This window comes from Felis catus, chromosome F1 (genome assembly GCF_018350175.1).
Source record: "Felis catus isolate Fca126 chromosome F1, F.catus_Fca126_mat1.0, whole genome shotgun sequence".
In the NCBI taxonomy this organism is placed as follows: Eukaryota; Metazoa; Chordata; class Mammalia; order Carnivora; family Felidae; genus Felis; species Felis catus.
Genome location: NC_058384.1, coordinates 2,902,649 through 2,922,527, shown reverse-complemented (window position 1 = coordinate 2,922,527; position 19,879 = coordinate 2,902,649). Strand labels below are relative to the sequence as shown.

Genomic DNA, 19,879 nt, shown 5'->3' with positions numbered 1-19,879 from the left:
CCCAAATCATTTTTAGCAATTATTTTCTCATTTACATCTAATTTACCATAATTATATGCTCAGCTATTCTTTATTGGGACTTAATTTTTTGAAGAGTATGTTTTTCTCCCTTTGTAACTTTTTAAATTAATAAGTAGTTTGCAGTACGTTGTCAATATTTATTTCCTTAGGTTTCAGTTGAGATGTTTAAAAACAAAAGGATATTTTGAAATAATTTCTGGACTGCTCATAAGTACTGGCCTTTTTGGGGCGAGTTACTTTTCTTCCTTTCAGTGAATTGTAGGGGTGCCTGGGTGGCTCAGGCGGTTGAGTGCCCGACTTTGGCTCAGGTCACGATCTTGCGGTCCGTGGGTTTGAGCCCCGCGTCGGGCTCTGTGCTGACAGCTCGAAGCCTGGAGCCTGTTTCAGATTCTGTGTCTCCCTATCTCTCTGCTCCTCCCCTGTTCACGCTCTCTCTCTCTCAAAAATAAATAAACATTAAAAAAAATTTTTTTTAATGAATTGTAGGATTTTCCCAGGTTGATTTTTTTTTATATGTACATGGTAGTCAGATAATATCAGTAATGAATGTTCTGTACTGAGTATTCAATTTGTTTTTAATGGTTGTGTGTCCAAATCATATGGCAACCCTAAGTATAGTCAGTGAAGCAACAGCAGTAATAAATATTCTATAGTGTTATGAAATCAGAGGACTGCCAGTGTCGAGATTATATAAAATTTAATTGTGTGTACAAGGAGACCAAATTCAGGTAATGAAAAAGTTGTAGTTGTTTTGAAATAATGTCTGTTGTGTATTGAAGTAAATCTAAATATTTTTAGTTAAAAATTATTATTTATTGGGGCGCCTGGGTGGCTCAGTCAGTGAAACGTCCGACTTCAGCTTGAGTCATGATCTCATAGTTCGTGAGTTTGAGCCCCATGTTGGGCTCTGTGCTGACGGCTCGGAGCCTGAAGCCTGCTTCGGATTCTGTGTCTCCCTCTCTCTCTGCCCCTCCTCTGCTCATGCTCTGTCTCTCTCTCAAAAATGAATAAACGTTAAAAAAAAATTTAGCAATTATTTATTTCTAATGTAGTAGATTACTAACAGTGTGTGAACTTCTTCAGGTCCAGTCTTCAGTGGCTGTTGGAACTCCAGATTATATCTCTCCTGAAATCCTTCAAGCCATGGAAGACGGGAAAGGCAGATATGGACCTGAGTGTGACTGGTGGTCTTTGGGCGTCTGTATGTACGAAATGCTTTATGGAGAAACACCATTTTATGCAGAATCTCTGGTGGAGACATATGGAAAAATTATGAATCATAAAGTTAGTATATTTCACTTTTTTCAACAACTGAATGTGGTAAATAATACATGTAATAAATTTAAAGTAATGTGATATTTAAAAAGAAAATATTTTCTAAGAACAGTGAACAGTTGAATTTCTGTGCTAATAGGGAACATGACTAAACATGAATAATCAAAATCCATAAACTAGACGTAAGATTATTAGCTCTCCCTTTGCCTGTATTTTATTAGAAATGCTAATAAATAGGAAATTAAGGGGCGCCTGGGTGGCTCAGTCGGTTCAGTGTCCGACTTCGGCTCAGGTCACGATCTCACAGTTCGTGGGTTCGAGCCCCGCGTCAGGCTCTATGCTGACAGCTCAGAGCCTGGAGCCTGTTTCAGATTCTGTGTCTCCCTCTCTCTCTGCCCCTCCCCTGTTCCCGCTCTGTCTCTGTCTCAAGAATAAATAAATATTAAAAAAAAATTTTTTTTTAAATAGGAAATTAAATGGTTTCATCAGTAGAATAACAAAGATCACAAACAGATAATTTGTATCCTTAATACTATAAGTACGTTAATAACTAGAATACATTTAAAAAATTCTCATCCTTGGCAGTAATAACACAAAATGCAAATCAAAATAAAAATGAGCTATTTGTTTTCTCACCTGGCAAAGATGAAAAATTATACTCTGTACTGTAAATAACTCAGTGAGATGAATGTTGTTAGATGTTGATAGGAATATAAATTGATGTAGCCTTTCTGTCAACAAGTTTATAAGTACGCATCTAGAGCCTTAAAAACGGTTGAACTTTGGGGGGACCTGGGTGGCTCAGCTGGTTAAGTGTCCGACTCTTGGTTTCGGCTCAGGTCACGATCGCATAGTTCGTGAGTTCAAGCCCCACATCGGGCTGTGCGCTGATGGTGCAGAGCTTCTTGGGATTCTCTGTCTCCCTGTCTCTCTGCCCTTCCCCTGCTCGCTTGCTTGCTCACAATAAATGAATAACTTAAAATTTTTTTTTTAAATGATAGAACTTTGGATTGAGCAACTTGAGTTTTAGGACTCTGCCCTAAAGGAAACATTCAGTTCAACCAAGATGTATGTACAGGGATACCTCTTCCAGTCTTGTTTATGATCAAAGCAGTGCAAACAATCCAGATTCACCACGGGGACAAATGAATAGAACCTTATTAACCCATTTAGTACAAGTGAAATAGAAATAAATTATAAGAAGAAGTTGTTTCTGGTTGATTGGTTTCAGCAGAGCATGAGCAATTGCAAAAATCTGGAATAGGAATATCCCATAAAAGGAGTGACGATCTGTTCTTCTTAGTTGATCTGGTGAAACAGTTACAATTAGTTGACTCTGCTGTGTAGTTGACGCTTTTCCAGAGAGTTGACATTTCCTGTAGAGTTGGCGCTCTGGTACCTGGCTGTGAAAGTAACCTGCTAAAGTAGTTAGGAAGAGTGGACAGACAGGGAAGAGCTACGCAGTTGTAATTAGCGCATCGAGCATTTCGGAGAGACACCGTTGTCTGTGACATGGCGGGCCAGAGCGTGGGTTCCGGAGTTGGGCCGCTCCACCCAAGCCCGTCGTATGACTGGGAGCGAACTCCCTGGGCCTTTGTTTCCTCCTCTGTGCAGATGGGATAAGAGAGGTGCCTGCCTTCGACCCCCGCTGTGAGGACTCACCAGGTGGGTGCGTAGAGCACGTCATGGTGTCAATACACGTTCCGTTCTTTCCAAATATCTGTTATCGTTACTCAGCCCTTCATTCGTGACTTATCCGAATGTTACCCGTCACATACGCTCTCCTGAAAGGTTGAGTCAGACTCTACTTTTAATAAGTTGTCTTCATTCCGACAGCAGAGTGAGGTACGTTGGCATTTGATTTTTTCTTCTTCCTGCAGTGTGTGCATGACTGAGTCACACTTAAAATGACAAGTTCCTTTAGGAAAATTTTCTGTTCTCACCCATCCCTGGATCTCCTGTAGTATGAGTACTTGGTAGCAGTGAACACTTATTAGACATTTTTAAGAGAAAGCGCATCTTGAAGAACGAATGAATGTTCATCAGCCTACTTAGGGAGTTAAACACTGGTTTCTATTTTGTGTCTGTTTTTCAGGAGAGGTTTCAGTTTCCAGCTCAAGTGACCGACGTGTCTGAAAATGCTAAGGATCTTATTCGAAGGCTCATTTGCAGCAGAGAACACCGACTGGGTCAGAACGGCATAGAAGACTTTAAGAAACACCCCTTTTTCAATGGAATCGATTGGGATAATATTCGAAACTGTGAAGCACCTTATATTCCAGAAGTTAGTAGCCCCACAGATACATCCAATTTTGATGTGGATGATGATTGTTTAAAGAACTCTGTAAGTATGACTCTGTGAAGGGGTTCTGTCTCTTCCTTTTTAACATGGTTATAAAAGCAGTTTCACGGGCCTCCTTATCAATTACCAGTCAGACCGTTATCATGGCTTCTAGTATTTATTCTCCCAGACGTGAAGCGATTAAGGGAGTCCACTGAGGTGAACATGTTTATTCATGATAAGGAGCAGAATTCAGCTTCACGATTTACTCATTAGGTCAGTGATGCCTTAGGTTTCCGAGGAAGAGGAGAAATTAGCTGCTTAGAAAAGTGGACTCATGATGGCAGAGTGAGGAGGTTGGCCAATCTCTCCTTCAAGAGCGCCATGGTACTGGACCATTGCGGGGCTTGACAAATCCCCCGGGGTAAATAAATTGAGAAGCATTTATTCATAAGAACCTGAGCTTTGGTTAACAAGCGCCCCCACCGCCTTCCATCAGCTTGGTTGGGGCCCGTCGAACGTTGGCAGGAAGCTGCTTCTGCTGATGCCATTGGGAGAGCCGCCCATGCCCGGTGGTGGTGCCTTGAGAGATAGCAAAGTTGTGGGGAAAGAAGGGGGTGGAAATCTACAGCCTGCCTGTCCTGAGGTCCCGGCCTTACCTGGGGTGGTGGCAGACTGACAGGGTAGCCAGGCCTTCAACCACCTGGGGCTTACGGGCCTGTTAGGTCCTCAACTCCTGCTCCAAACCTTTAGGTTACATAGGTGCAATTTAGGACAAGAAGAATGCATGATTTTATGGTTTTTGTCTGGTTAGTCTTTTTTTTAAGTTTATTTTGAGAGAGAGAGAGAGAGAGAGAGAGAGAGGGAGAGGGAGAGAGAACACAAGTGGGGGAGGGGCAGAGAGAGGGAGAGAGAAAGAGAGCGAGAGAACGAGAGAGAGAGAGAAAGGGAGAGAGAATCCCAAGCAGGCTCCACACCATCAGTGTGGAGCCCAGATGTGGAGCTCAAACTCACAGAACCGTGAGATCATGACCCCAGCTGAAATCAAGAGTCGGCCACTTAACTGACTGAGCCACCCGGGGGCCCTGTCTTCTTAATTTGAACTTTATTTTTTATTCCACTGTTTTATTTCTTATGGTTTTTTTTTTTAATTTTTTTTTTCAACGTTTATTTATTTTTGGGACAGAGAGAGACAGAGCATGAACGGGGGAGGGGCAGAGAGAGAGGGAGACACAGAATCGGAAACAGGCTCCAGGCTCTGAGCCATCAGCCCAGAGCCCGACGCGGGGCTCGAACTCACGGACCGCGAGATCGTGACCTGAGCTGAAGTCGGACGCTTAACCGACTGCGCCACCCAGGCGCTCCTATTTCTTATGGTTTTAATTCTACACTAAGAATTTTTATATTAATTTTATGTCACTTTTCACTGTTCAGTAAGTAGCATATGCAAGGCAGTTAAGAACTTCTTATGCTTCCCTCTCTGGGCTTTCCTCATCAGTTTCTTTCTTATTATAGGAGTTGTATTTACCATTAACAGAAATTTGAGTCCTTCCAAATTCGATACGTGGTACAGTCGATTCTGATCATGGTAGTTACATGTTCCAACTAGGTTTCTGTGTACCCTGTGTTAGTGAACCGGGGAAACTCCTAGGGGAAACTCACGGTTAGGTTCTTGTGAGCCTCTGGTCTTTTGATCAGCCAGTCTATACATAACCTTGTTTTATGTATGTTTCTATTTAAAGTCACTTTATTTCATGTATACTATTGATTGATGAAGTTCGAATTCACAACCAGCGGCCATGTAACTCGCGCCCGAACAGAGCTTGTCTAACGCACGTACTTCTTCGTAGGGCACACCACAGCCGCCTTGCTTAGGAGGGCCGGATGGCTCTTGGGCCCTGTGCCTGCAGGGCAGAAAACTGTGAAAGACATGGCACACGTAGGCCCCGGAAAGAGCACGGGTTGGTAGTATCTCAGCTGACCCAGGAAGGCAGAACGCCTCCCTGTCCAGTCCCAGCTGTGAACGTAGGCCCCGGGCAGCTCGGTTTTGTTTGTTTGTTTCCTTGCATACGTCCCTGAGCGAGTGCAGAAGGACTGTGAGTATTGATTTCGAGTCACAAATAATTCTTAGCGACGAGGCGGATCGGCAGGTACGAATACGTGATTAATGACTGGACTCTCGGCGTCAGCCTTTCAGTCTCGATTTTCGTTTTTATTAGAATTTTATCGTACGTCACTACGCATCTGCACCAAACCAGATCGGGGTTTCTAAATCCAACGGGCCCGTATTTCCGCTTGACGTCTAATATGTGGATCGGCCTGCAGGTCACAGTCGCTTATTTCTTACCAGATGTTTTCTCGTCCCTTAGGAAACGATGCCCCCCCCCACACATACCGCCTTTTCTGGCCACCACCTGCCGTTTGTTGGTTTCACATACACTAGTAGCTGGTAAGTTTGAAAAGTTAACATACTTTGGACAGCTTAAAGCCCATTAAAATGAACTGAGGTTTTAAAATCTGTACAAGAAAGCCTTGAAAAAAAACCAAAAAATTTCAATAAAGGATGAAGCTACTGCTGGAAAAAGCTAAACACACGAGGACTTTAAGTGATTTTGGAGGAGAAAGAAGGACAGTAGAGCTCAGAATCTTACTCTTAGCCACGGGCACCAACTGGAAGAGTCCCTTGCTCTTGAGCAAATACACCCCGTGTGCCAGGCAGGCCCCGTCACCTTGGCCGTCTTCTCACGGGCCACCACTCCGCTGCCCGCTGCCCGTTCCTCCTTACCCGGCTTAAGCCGAGTGCGATTGTAATCACTCGTGTGCCCCGTGACCCCTCGGCCGCCTCTTGCTCTGTCACGTGGTTTCGCTAAGGTGACATCATCCTTACAGTCCCCGTTTCTGCCCGCACCTGTGCCGCTCAGGGTCCAGAGAAAAACACCTGACCGCTCTTGCTGGTCCTTCCTTAAGTTCATGGTTACCAACCTCCCGCGCCCCTCTTGCTGCCTGGAAAGCGCGCCGTGTTACCCTCCGCGCCCATTCTTCCGCTCCCCCGGGTAACTGTTTCGTGCTTTGTACTTTCCTCTGAAACCTCTGTCGCCGTGCTCTCACCTCGCAGTCTCGCCTCCTGTTTCACGGAGAGGTTGCGCGGGTGGTTTCCGCACGCTCCTTCACACGTGGACCACCTGCCTCCCTCTGGCCCCGGGCTCTCGTCTGTGTGGATGAACCGGGGGGGTTTCCGGGGCACTTGCCTGGCCGCCTCTCACCTCCCTGGCCACTCCTCTGTCTCTGGCCCTGTGCCCCAGCGCTTAGTCTTGGGACCTTTCCCGCTTACGCTCTGGCACACTGCCAGAAATTTGCTGGTGTGTCCCCGGCAGAGACCTCTCCCCTCTCTCCTACTTAGAATCTCTCAACCACCCGCTTCACGTGTTTCTGATGTTGTCTCTTGGATTCCTCTGAACGCGTCTGGTCCTGCCAGGAGTCACAGCGTATCGCCCCTCCGTTCAGGACCAGCCCCCACTGTCCTCCCAAGCCCAGTGCCTTCGTGTCTTAATCCAAACCAAACTTCTCACAAGGCCCTGCACGACTGGCTTCCTTTATCTTTCTGTTTCTCCCTACTCTCGACCTTGCTTACTCGACTCCAGCCACACACATCTCCTTTCTGGCCTGTGAATGTGCCAGGCACGCTCTCGCCTCAGAGCTTTCGCACTTCTGTTCCATCTGCCTGGAATGCTGATTCCCCTGTGGCTCCCTTGGCTGGTCCCCTTCCTCGCTCTGGACTTTCTTCCGAGTTCCTTTCTGAGTGATAGCTGCCTGGCCACTTTGTCTAGATTTTTATTTCCTCCCCATTAATGCTCGACCCCCCCCCCCCCCACACACACACACACTCCTTCCCTGCTTTGTCTCTTAGCAGGCAGCTCTAATGCCCTGAAGATTTTACTCATTTGTCTGGTTTGTTTCTGTCCCTGGAAGCCAAGCTCTTCATGGGCAAGCGTCTCTTTTGCTCGCTGTTGAATGTCCAACACTTTACATATTTTTAGCTAAGTATTGAATTAAAGCATTCCCTTTTGCATCCAAATTTTGATAGCGAGGACATGATGTGTGCTTTGGACTATGATTTCACTTGGGTGGTCACCTTGTTTTCAGCAAACTTCATTTTACGATTTGTGGTTATTAAAATTCAAGATAAGTGGGACGATTTTTCACTTAAAAATTCTTCTAAAAAGTCATTTGTGTTGAGTTGTGCAAAAAATGTGTTTTACAGTCACTGCAGAGATGGCCAACTGTAATTAGCTACTTAAATCCAGGTTTTAAATGGACAGTTTCAAAAGGCTCTTTTTTCCTTCAGACTTTCTGTTTCTGTGTGAACTCACCTCGTTTTGTCTCCGCAGTGTTCTTTCTGATCGGAGCTGTTTACGAGTGACAGCCGGGCCCGCTTCCCTCGACCTGGATGTCAACGTTCAGAGGACTCTGGACAACAACTTGGCCACGGAAGCTTATGAGAGAAGAATTAAGCGCCTTGAGCAGGAAAAACTTGAACTTAGCAGAAAGCTTCAAGGTAAATATGTTTTAAAGGTGGTATTTTTTCCCTTTTTTGAATTGGACTCACAGTTTTAGGAACTGTGTATTGTAAGCGTTGTTTTATCTTGAAAAGAAGTTTATTTTATGAGGTGGAAAAAATCCAATGGAAGAAAGTCACGCAGAATACAGTATGATACCATTTACGTAAACTCATGACATTAACAGTAAACCGCAAAACAGCCCTTGTTCCCCCGCAGGTGCGTATGTGTGCACATAGACACGTCTGGGGACAAGGAGCCCTTCGCATCCTAGCGTACCGCTCGGTGTGCCTACCATATTTCCTTATCCTAAAAAGTTCCTCTTCCTAGCACACTTTCTCTGCGACATCGCTCCTGTCCTCGTACTTGGTGATTTTGTTCCCTTTCTTTCTTTCTTTCTCTTTCTTTCTTTCTTTCTTTCTTTCTTTCTTTCTTTCTTTCTTTCTTTCTTTCTTTCTTTTTCTTTCCTTCCTTCCTTCCTTCCTTCCTTCCTTCCTTCCTTCCTTCCTTCCTTCCTTCCTTCCTTCTTTCTTTCTTTCTTTCTTTCTTTCTGTCTATTTTAACTTTATTTATTTTGAGAAAGAGAGAACGTGAGCAGGGGAGGGACGGAGAGAGAAGGAGAGAGGGAATCCCACGTAGAAGCCCATGCAGGGTTCAAACTCACGAACCGTGAGATCATGACCTGAGCCAACACCAGGAGTCAGATGTGTAATCGACGGAGCCACCCAAGCGCCCCAAATACTTGGTGACCTTAAAATGCATGTTGGCAGACCTCTTTAATATTCCGACTTCTTGGTCTCTTGATTGTTCACGTCCAATGATCTTGTCTTCCGCCTGATCTCATCCACTCCAGTCTTGAGACTCTGGCAGCTAAAGTCTTTATTAATCTCCATTTCAAGCAGACCCTGCGTGATCTCCTGTTCACGCTGGTCTGGTGAACCCCCTTTGGTGCCTCCAGTATGCCTTCAGTCCCGTCGTTACCAACAAGCCTGTCACCTTGCCCTGTGGTCAGTCCTAGCCCCCTCATGGGGACCCCCACCTCTGTTGCTCCCTCTTCTACGTGTCCCTCCTTTGCCAGGACCCCAGGTCTTTTTAAATGCATTATGTCTGCTCCTGTGTGGCCGATGGTAACGTACTGGGGACACGTGGTGAGCTGACCGATCCCACTTCGAATTCACGAGTGCTGATGTCAAGTTGACTCTTGGCGAGTGCTGCCCGGTCCGCATCTTCGCACCTGTCCGCATTTGACCCACCGGACCACGCCCCCTCCTGAGAGCTCTTTCTTTGGGCTCTGGGACGCTCGAATCTCCTGGTTTTCTGTTGAACCAGTGATTCCCAGTCTCGCTCCCTGATTTCTGCCCGGCGCTCTGACCTCCGAATGCCATGGTCCTCCCGAGTACCCCGTGAGCCGAGGTGCCCAGAACCGCAGCCTCCGAGGCACCTGGAAGCCCTGTCATTCTGTCACAGCTCACATCCTGCCGCCAGCGAGTCCGGTGGCTCTGCTGTCACCGAGGATCCCGACTCTGGGCATCGCTCGCTGCACGGCCCCCTCCCTGTTCACAGCACCACCGCTGTCCCCTGCCTTCCATGACAGCCTTCTCGCTGGTTCCCCTACCTTCCACGCCCCTCCTCCCCCACCTTCCCGATCTGTTTCCAACACAACAGCCAAGCAATCCTCTTAGAGCACAGTTTAGACCATTTTACCTCACGGCCTCTTCTCCACCCCGGGGGTTTTCCGTCTCACTCACTTTAACAGCCAGGCTCGCTGTCCGTGCCCGGCTTCTTCCTGCCTTTCTGACTTCACCTCCTAGGGCCCCCTACCCCCCTGCTGCCCCATCCTTCTTTCTGCCTCTAGCCACCCTGGGCTCCTTGGCTGTTCTGCCCACAGCTTGGCACATCCCCACCTCAGGGCCTTGGCATTAGCTGTTGCCCTGCCTGAAATTGTCTTCCTTTGGTGTTCACATGGCTCATTCCCTTACCTCCTTCAGGTTTCTACCTGAATATTACCTTTAAATGAGGCCTTTCCTGACTGCACTATTTGAAACCTAGTCTTTTTTTTTTTTTTTAAATGTTTATTTGTTTTTGAGAGAGAGAGTGTGTGAGCAGGGGAGGGGCAGAGAGAGAGAAGGAGACACAGAGTCTGAATCAGGCTCCAGGCTCCAGGCTCCGAGCTGTCAGCACAGAGCCCGACGCGGGACTTGAACCCAGGAACCGTGAGATCATGACCTGAGCCGAAGTCAGACGCTTAACTGACTGAGCCACCCAGGTGCCCCTGAAAGCTAATCTTGCTTTATCTTCAGCATTCACTGTCCCTCTTCCCTGCTTTATTTTCTCCAAAATAAAGGACATAACATACAATTTATTTTACTTAACTCCTTTTGTGAATGAAGGAATGTAATCAAAAAGCTTGTAACTCTTAAGAGAGAAAGAGTCAAGTTTTTGCAATAATAAAATTTCGCTATTATACTTTTAGAGGCCCAGTAGAGAAAAACACTCCCCAGACATCAATAAAACAGACTGCTTTCTATTTTTTCAATAAGTTGCCAAGATCTCTGCATGTGGATTAATTCCTCTTTATCATGCAAGTTGTTTTGACGTTCTAATAAATATATTTGCCGCATATCGTTGTGTAAATTTAAGATGTCCAACTTACTAATTTGATACATTTATCTGTTGTAACGAGATTGCTGTCGTAGGACCGTTTAGTGCCTTCTCCCATGTCACATAATTACAGTGCAGCTCGGCTGTCTGTATTAACCACTCTGCTCCGTAGATCTTTATGATTTCTCTCCTACTTGTTGTGAGTTTGTACCGTGAAATGACATCCCCCCACCCCTGCCCCGTCCCCGGTAACCAGTTTTACTCTTTGTTGTTCTCTGAGCTTGACTGTTTTAGATCTCACATAGAAGTGATATCGTACAGTGTGTGTCCTTCTCCATCTGACTGCTTCACTCCGTGCAGTGCGCTCAGGGTCCATCCATGTTGTCACACACGGCAGGACGTTTCCTTTCTCGTGGCCGAGTAATACTCCGTTGTGTACATATGCCCCATCGTTTTTAATCCGTTCATCCACCGATGCACCTTTAGGTTGTTTCCACATCTTGGTTACTTGCAAAAATTTTCTCCCATTCTGGAGGTCGCCTTTTCATTTTAGTAATTGTTTCTTTTGCTTTACGGAAGCTTCCGTGTTTGGGACGGCCCCATTTGTTAGTTTTTGTGTCTGTTGCGCGTGCTTTTGGTGTCATGCAGAAAACCATTGCCAGGACCAGTGTCCGGGAGCTTCTTCTCTGTTCTCTTCTAGAAGACTTCTAGAAGTCTTATGCTGTCAGGTCTTTATGTTTAAGTCTTTGATCTATTTTGAGTTAATTTTTGTGAGTGGTGCAAGAGGGGCCCACTCTCGTTCTGCACGTTTCCCCAGCGCCATTTGTTGAAGAGACCGTCCTTTCCCCATTGGGTGTCCTTGGCTCCCTTGCAGAATTAGTTGACCACGTTTGCCACAATTTGATCGCAGGCTCTGTTTCGTTCTGTTGCTCTGCGTGTCTGCGTTTGTGCCCGTAATGTATTGTTTTTATTATCGTCGCTTTGTAGTGTGGTTTGAAAGTAGGAAGCGTGATACCTCTGACTTGGTTCTTTTTGTCAGGATCCCTCTGACTGCAGTGTCTTTAGTGATGCCACAGCAGAGTTTAGGATTGTTTCTTCTGTTTCTGTGAAGAATCCTTTTGGTGTTTTGATGGATATTATGTTAAATCTGTACATGGCTTTGGGTAGTGTAAACATTCTAACAGTATTAATACTTGTGATCTATGAACGTGCAATGTCTTTCCAGTTGTTTGTGTCGTCTTCTGTTTCTCAGGAAGCTCTTAAAGTTTCCATCGTACAGATCTTGTCCTTGGTTAAAAGCCTTCCTGAGTAGTTTATTGTTTTTGATGCTGTTGTGAATGGGATGGTTTTCTTTACTTCTTTTTCAAATGTCTCATCATTACTGTAAAGGAATACAACAGGTTTATGTGTTGATTTTGCATCCTGCAACTCTGCTGAAATTGTTGATTAGTTCCAACTGTTATCTGGGTTTGCTCTGGGGGATTTTCTATATGTAAAATCATGTCAACAAATAGTAACAGTTTTACTTTTCTCTTTCTGATTTGCATGCCTTTTATTTCTTTGTCTTGCCTGATTGCTCTGGCTAGCACTTCCAGGACTATATTGAATAGGAGTAGAGAGAGTGGACATCCTTGTCCTCTTTCTGATCTTAGAGGAAAAGCTCTCAGTTTTTCTCCGTTGAGTATAATGCTAGTTGTCACTTTGTTGTAAATGGCCCTATTTTGTTATGTTCCTTCTATATCCAGTCTGTTAAGGTTTTTTTATCACGAAAGGATGTTGCGTTTTGTCAGATGCTTTTTCTGTGTCTGTTGAGATGAGTGTGTGATTTTTATCTTTTATTGAGGTGATCTGTGACATTTATTGATTTGCGTATATTGGACCACCCTTGCATCCCAGAGATAAATCCCACTTTGTCGTGATATATAATCCTATGACTGTGTTCTTGACTTTGGCTTGCTAATATTTTGTTGAGAATTTTTACATCTATATTCATCAGAGATATTGGTCTATAGTTTTTTGTGGTCTTCTCTGGTTTTGGTATCAAGGCCTTCTAGAAAGAACTTGGAAATGTTCCCTCCTCCTCATTATTTTGAAGAGTTTGAGGAAGATTGTTAGTTTTTCTTAAATGTTCGGTAGAATTCACCAGTGAAGCTGTCAGTTCCTAGAGATTGCTGTGTTGGGAGGTTTTTGTTTACTGATTCAATCACATTATTCGTTACTGGTCTGTTCAGACTTTCTCTTTCTTCCTGAGTCAGTCTTGGTAGGTTGTGTGTTTCTAGAAATGTATCCATCTCTTCTGGTCGTGTAATATCCTGGCCTGTAATTGTTCATAGTATATGATCCTATATATTTCTGTCGTTTAAGTTGTAATGTCTCTTCATTTCTTCCTCTTTTTTTTTTTTTTTGATTTTTTTTTCTAATTTTTTTGTTTATTTTTGAGAGAGAGAGAGAAAGTGTGAGCCAGGGAGGGGCAGAGAGAGAGAAGGAGACACAGAATCTGAGGGAGGCTCCAGGCTCTGAGCTGTCAGCACAGAGCCCGATGTGGGGCTTGAATTCATGAATCATGAGATCATGACCTGAGCCGAAGTCAGACACTTAACCAACTGAGCCACCCAGGCACCCCAAGATACTTATTTATTTTTGAGAGAAAGAGTAAGCAGGGAGGGGCACCTGGGTGGCTCAGTCGGTTGGGCATCCAGTTTCGGCTCAGGTCATGGTCTCATCTGTGGGTTCGAGCCCGTGTTGGGCTCTGTGCCGACAGCTCAGAGCTGGAACCTGCTTGGGATTCTGTATCTCCCTCTCTCTGTCCCTCCCCTGCTCATACCTGCCTCCCTCCCTCCCTCTCTCTCTCCCTCTCTCTCTCCCTCTCTCTTTCCCTCTCTCTTTCCCTCTCTCTTTCTCTCAAGAGTGGATAGACATTTTTTAAAAAAAGAGAGAGAGCAAGCAGGGAAAGGACAGAGAGAGAGAGGGGGGACAGAGGGTCCAAAGCAGGCCCTGTGCTTACAGCAGGGAGCCCTTTGCGGGTCTCAAATTCATGAACGGTGAGATCATGACCTGAGCTGAAGTCAGACACTTAACCGCCTGAGCCACCCGGGCGCCCCATCTCTTTAATTTTATTTGAGTCTCCTCTTTTTTTCTTAGTGTAGATAAAGGTTTGTCTGTGTAGTTTATTTTTTCAAAGAACCAGCTCTTAGTTTCTTCAATCCTTTCTGCTATTTTTCTGGTCTCTATTTCATTTGTTTCTGCTCTGAACCTTATTTTTACCTCCCATTTGCTAACTTTGGATTTAATTTGTTATTCTTTTTTTAGTTCCTTGAAGTGTAAATTAGGTTATTTGAAATCACTCTAATTTATTAATATGGTCATTTTTGCTATCAGCTTTCAGAGAACAAACTGAGGGTTGCTGGAGGGGAGGGGGGTGGGGGATGGGCTAGATGGGTGGTGGGTGTTACGGAGCACACGTGTTGTGATGAGCACTGGGTGTTGTATGTGAGTGATGAGCCACGGAAATCTTTTCTGGAAACTAATACTGCACAGTACATTCACTGCATAGAATGTCAATAAACTTTTTTAAAGAAAAAAAAAAACTTCCTCTTCGAACTGCTTTACTCCATCGATTCCACAAATCTGATAGGTTTGTGTTTTCTTTTTCATTTGTCTTGAGAAAATTTTTTATTTCTTTTCTGATTTCTTCTTTGACCCAGTGGTTGTTTAGAATCATTTAATTTGCACATACTTGTAGTTCTTCTCGCCTTCCTCTTGTTGATTTCTAATTTCATACCATTGTGGTCAGAAAAGATGGTATAATTTCTTTTTAAATTTTCTGATATTTGTTTTATGTCCTGTCATGTGATCTGTCCTGGAGCCTGTCCTGCTGTCACTTAAGAATGTGTATGCTGCTTCTGTTGGATGGAATGTTCTGTAATGTCTGTTAAGTCCCTTTGTTCTAAAGTAGGGCTCAATTGCAACATTTCCTTGCTGATTTTCTGTCTGGACCATTTATTCATTGTTAACAGTGGGGTATTGAAGTCACCTACTATTATTGTATCGTCTCTTTCTTCCTTAAGATCTGTTAGTACTTGCTTAATATGTTTCGGTACTTGGGTGTTGGGAGTGTATACACTTACAGTTATATCTTCTTTTTTAAAAAAAATACTTATTTTGAGAAAGAGAAAGAATGTGAGTGGTGGGAGAGGGGCAGAGAGAGGGAGAGAGAATCCCAAGCAGGCTCCATGCTGTCAGCTCAGAGCCCCACGTGGGGTTCAATCCAACCGAGAGATCATGACCTGAGCCGAAATCAAGAGTTGGACACTTAACCCACTGAGACACCCAGGCGCCCCAGATTATTATATCTTCTTAACGTATTGACCCTTTTGTTTTTCTACAATGACCTTTGTCTTGTTACCATTTCTGGCTTGAAGTCTCTCTTGTTTGAAAGAAGTATGGCTGTTCCCACTTTGTTTTGGTTTTTGCTTGCTTGGAGTATTATCTTCCCTCCCTTCGCCTGGAGCCTGTGTGTATCTTCAGAGCTGATAGGTCTCCTTTAGGCAGCATATATACTTGGGTCTTGTTTGTTTGTTTCTGAAATCCTTCCCCCTGCTCCATGCCTTCTTGTTGGTGAGTGCGATCCAATTATTTTTAGGGGGATTATTGATCTGTAAGCACTCACTACTGCCATTTTCTCTTTTGCCTTCTGGTTATTTTGTCTCTCCGTTGTTTCCTTTAACTTCTCCTTCTGTCTGCCTTTGCCAGTTGGTGGTTTTCCATGGTGATTGGCTCCTTCCTGTTTTAATCTTTTGTGCCTCTGCTCCTGCTCTAGATTTTTGCCATGTGGTGACCATGAGGTTAACATAAAATGTCTCATAGATAAAATAGTCCTGACTCTGATGATAGCAGCTTCGTTCACCTACAAAGATTCCATCCTTTTATGCCTTCCCTTTTATACTTTTGGTATCACAAGTTTTCTCTTCTTATGCTGTGAATTTGTTATCAAATTGTAGTAGCTGGGGGCGCCTGGGTGGCTCAGTCGTTAAGCATCTGACTTTGGCTCAGGTCATGATCTTAGGGTTTGTGAGTCTGAGCCCCACGTCGGGCTCTGTGCTGACAGCTCAGAGCCTGGAGCCTGCTTCGAATTCTGGGTCCACCCCCGCCTCTCTGCCTCTCCGCCACTCACACTTTGTCTCTCTCTCTCTCAAAAATACATAAACTTTAAAAAGTAAAATTGTAGTAGCTATAGTTATTTTAAATGCTCCTTTCCTTTAACATTTATGCTATCATTAAGTATGTGACACACTATTCTGAAATAGGGTTACAGTTTTCTAGTTCTGAATGTCTGTCATCTGAATCAGAATTTTGTGTGCTTTCATTTTCTGTTTTTTTTTTTTAATTTTTTTATGTTTATTTATTTTTGAGAGACAGAGCATAAGCAGGGGAGGGGCAGAGAGAGAGGGAGGCACAGAATCCGAAGCAGGCTTCAGGCTCCGAGCTGTCCGCACAGAGCCCAAGATGGGGCTCGAACTCACAAACTGTGAAATCATGACCTGAGCCGAAGTTGGACGCTCAACAGCCTGAGCCACCCAGGCACCCCTTGTTTCAGTTTTAAGAGCTCCTTTCAACATTTCTTGAAGGCAGGTCTGTGGTGGTGAGTTACCTTAGCTATTGTTTTCTTGGAAAGCCTTTATCTCTCCTTCATATCAGAAGGATAACTTTGCTGGATAGAATATTCTTGGCTGGTGGTTTTTATCTGTCAGTACTTTGGATATGTCATTCCACTCTCTCCTGCTCTGTGGTTTCTGCCAAGAAATCTGTTGATAGCCTAATGGGTGTAAGTCACGTCCCTTTTCCCCCTGGGTGCTTTAAAAATTTTTTTACCATTGATGGGGCTCCTGGGTGACTCAGTTGGTTAAATGTCTGACTCTTGATTTCAGCTCATGATCTCATGGTTCATGAGATTGGGTTGTGCACTGACAGTACAGAGCATGCTTGGGATTCTCTGTCTCCTTTCTCTGCCCCTTCCCTGCTCGCATGCATGTTCGTTCTCTCACTCTCTCTCTTTCTCTGTCTCAAAAGAAACTTAAAAAAAATTCTTTACCATTGACTCTTGACAGTTTCATTATAAGGTGCGTTAGTGAAGATCTTTTTTCATTGAGATAGTAATGTGTCCTGTTCAGCTGCGTGGACTTTCATGACCAGTTCTTCCAGTTTGGGGAAGTTCTCAGCTATTTTTTCTTTAAATAAACCACCTCCCTGTGGTATCCTCATTTTCCTTAGGTTCGCTTGTCTGATAGACTATGGTAACTCTTGTGGAGTTTCTTCACTTTTTAAAAATCTCAGATCTCTCTTCTCTTCCACCTGAACCATTTCTAGATTCCCCCCCTCCAAATCATGTATTCTCTTTGATCTGCTTCTTGATCTGCTCTGTTTTCAGTGCTTTTTTAAAAAAAAATTTTTAACATTTATTTTTAGAAAGAGAGCGAGAGAGAGAGGGAGCATGAGCAGAGAGGAGGGGCAGAGGGAGAGAGAGGGAGAATCCAGGCAGGCTCCACGCTTAGCGCGGAGCCCGACACGGGGCTCAGTTCCACGACCCATGAGATGGTGACCTGAGCTGAAACCAAGAATCTGTGCTCAACCCACTGAGCGCCCCAGGTGCCCCCAGTGCTTGGTCACGCATTTTTCAGCCTCATATATTGAGGCCTTCAGCTTCAGAATTTTTGTTTGTGTTTTTCTCATAATTTCAGCCTGTTTTGTAAAGTACTCCTTCTGTTCGCTAATTTTATTCCTGAGTTTACTGAGTTGCCTTTCTGAGTTTTCTCCTAGTTCATTGAATTTCTTCCTAACCGCCATTTTGAATTTTTTATCTGTGAGAACACAGTGCTTCGTGTCTTTGAAGTTAGTTGCTGGAAAACAGTCCTTTCTTTTTGTGAAACCACATCACTGTCGTTTTCTCATAGTGCGTCATGAAATGTACCTCTGTGGTCACACTTGAGGTAGCAGACACCTTTCTTACTCAGGGAAGGTTTTGTCTCCTTGGATTCTAAGGGTTCAACAGGTTGTCATTCCGGAGCCTTTCTTTTGTTTTCCAGAAGGTGGCGCTGTAGCACAAGTTTTCGGTTTCTCCTAGAGCTCCCTCTAACCGGAATTGAGCTAGGACAGGGCTGGCTTGCAGATTTCATTGGCTCAGCCTTCCTCCGGGTTCAAGTATCATAAAGGGAGATCTAGAAAGAGCCAGGCTGGGGCTCTCTTCCTCACTCTGTAAAGTGTGGGCGATTCACTCTACCCTTCAGCCTCCTACCCCGTGCCCTTTTCCTATTTGGCAAATGTGTTGATGGGGAGACTGGCCACGTATTTGAGACAGACTCTTCTCCTGAGGCAAGACTCTTGTTTCTCAAATACTCTAGTACCGGAGGAGATTTTTAGTCTGCATTTTAGAAGCTCCTGACTTCCCACACAGTCTGCAGATACAACAAAGACACCACGATGAGAATAGCAGCACATAGTTAGGGATCTGGAGGTTTCCGAGTTGCTTCAGCAGCCCCACCCATTCTCCAGAAGCTCTGGTGTGTTTTTCCTCCCGCATAATAGCGCTCCCTTTAGGGCAAGCTGGGGCCTAAGCCTGGCCACAGAACTGGGTAAATTTCAGAAATCGGAGCCAGCTGCCAGAGTCTTCTCGCCTCAGAATGGCTGTTCCCTCCCTGTTTCATTGTCCTGCGTCCTCTCTGCTCTCTCAGATACTTGATTTCTGTAAAAATAAGATTTTTGCAAGTTACATTCTTGGACTTTTTGCAGCAGGAGTGATGGAGCAATGACCTGGTGCTTCCTACTCCTTCCTGTTCTGAATGAGAAGATTGCTGTATAGGAGGCTTTGGGGGTGTTTTAAATGATCTCACGTGTTCTTAGGCAGTATCGTTCTGTGTGGGTGGTATCGTTTCACAAAACAAACCCAGTAAAATAAGACATCATGGTCTTTTGTATCAACACGCGTTTCATGCAGTGGCACAGTTTACGTGTAAGCTACTCCATCCATTTACCAGCTGTTTATTGAACACTGACGGCCCGGGAACTGTTCTGCACACGATTTGGGGGGGGGGGTGACGGTGAACAGAAAAAGAGGACAGTACTGGCCCTAAGCAGCGCGTACCTTCTACTTTGAGGACACAGACGCAATATCAAATACAAAGCAGGGCCCATCAACTGCGAACAAGGAAGGTGGAGACCGTGAGATTTTTGTCAAGATGAAGACACCGCGTGAGATGGTCAGTTCACAGAAGACCGCGTGCTCTGGGGAAATGGTTTAGGACCGCCAGTCGTCGCCAGATGGTCAATGTTAGCAGACGTGAGTGTCAGGTGACTGCGTTTCCTTCAGCCACTTTGTCAGCCTCCGTGACGGAAGCATGGAGTGGGAGAGTCCCATTCGGCCGACACGGGCGCCTTCCAGGCCGTGTCACCGAGGAGCGGAGGGCAGACAGGCCGAAGGTGGGTTTGCAGAGCAGTTCCTGTAGCGATGGACCACGGGATCTAACCCGGGCAAATAAGGAAGAAAAGAGAAAAAGACCAAATAATGTCACGACAGTGGATTCGATCTCCCGGTGGGAACGAGGAATCAGTGAGGTGGTCCCTCGAGTAAGTGCACTGTGGAGATAAGAGACAGAGAGAGGTGTAGCTGCAGTCAAGGTCTCGGAGGCCGTGCGGTTGCCGAGTCTCGGCCGGGCTTCCAGGAGCACTTCTCCATGGGCCAACCGCCAGCAGAGGAGCAGTTCCACTCTGTGACACGGGAGCCTGCTTCACGTTCTGTACGATGCTGAGCTTTCTTGGTCCCGCGCCTGTATGAACACCACCCCCCTTGCCACCTGCACACATACACATTTCTAGGTTCACGTGAGGCAGGAGCCGTGGGTCCGGGCTGTGACCCGCGGATCTGGCGGTGTAGCCGGAAAAAAGTCTCCCAGCTAGGTTGTTTTGGGCTGCAAGTCATAGACTTCGTAAATAATATGGATTTGTTATCTCAGGACGGCAGAAGTAGACCATCGCAGGACCAATTTGGGGCTTAGCTTCCCTTTGATGTTCACGGCTTTCCCCTCCCGATTCTGCCGTACTGCCCAAGTCCCAGACCTCGTGTGCGCACACGTGCGGAGACCGAAAGAAGGTT

The 19,879-nt window shown here is 45.2% G+C and overlaps 1 protein-coding gene across 17 annotated transcripts in view; it reads left to right on the top strand.

Moving 5' to 3' along the window:
- The window catches only part of CDC42BPA (CDC42 binding protein kinase alpha), a 321,704-nt gene that overhangs the window by 155,547 nt on the left and 146,278 nt on the right, over positions 1 to 19,879 (top strand). For all 17 annotated transcript variants that reach the window (XM_019821471.3, XM_011290821.4, XM_019821472.3 and 14 more), the window contains 4 exons: positions 1,105 to 1,305; positions 3,392 to 3,640; positions 5,947 to 6,026; positions 7,966 to 8,132. In XM_019821471.3, coding sequence (XP_019677030.2) covers positions 1,105 to 1,305; positions 3,392 to 3,640; positions 5,947 to 6,026; positions 7,966 to 8,132 — 697 coding nt within the window. The remainder of the gene's footprint in view (positions 1 to 1,104; positions 1,306 to 3,391; positions 3,641 to 5,946; positions 6,027 to 7,965; positions 8,133 to 19,879) is intronic.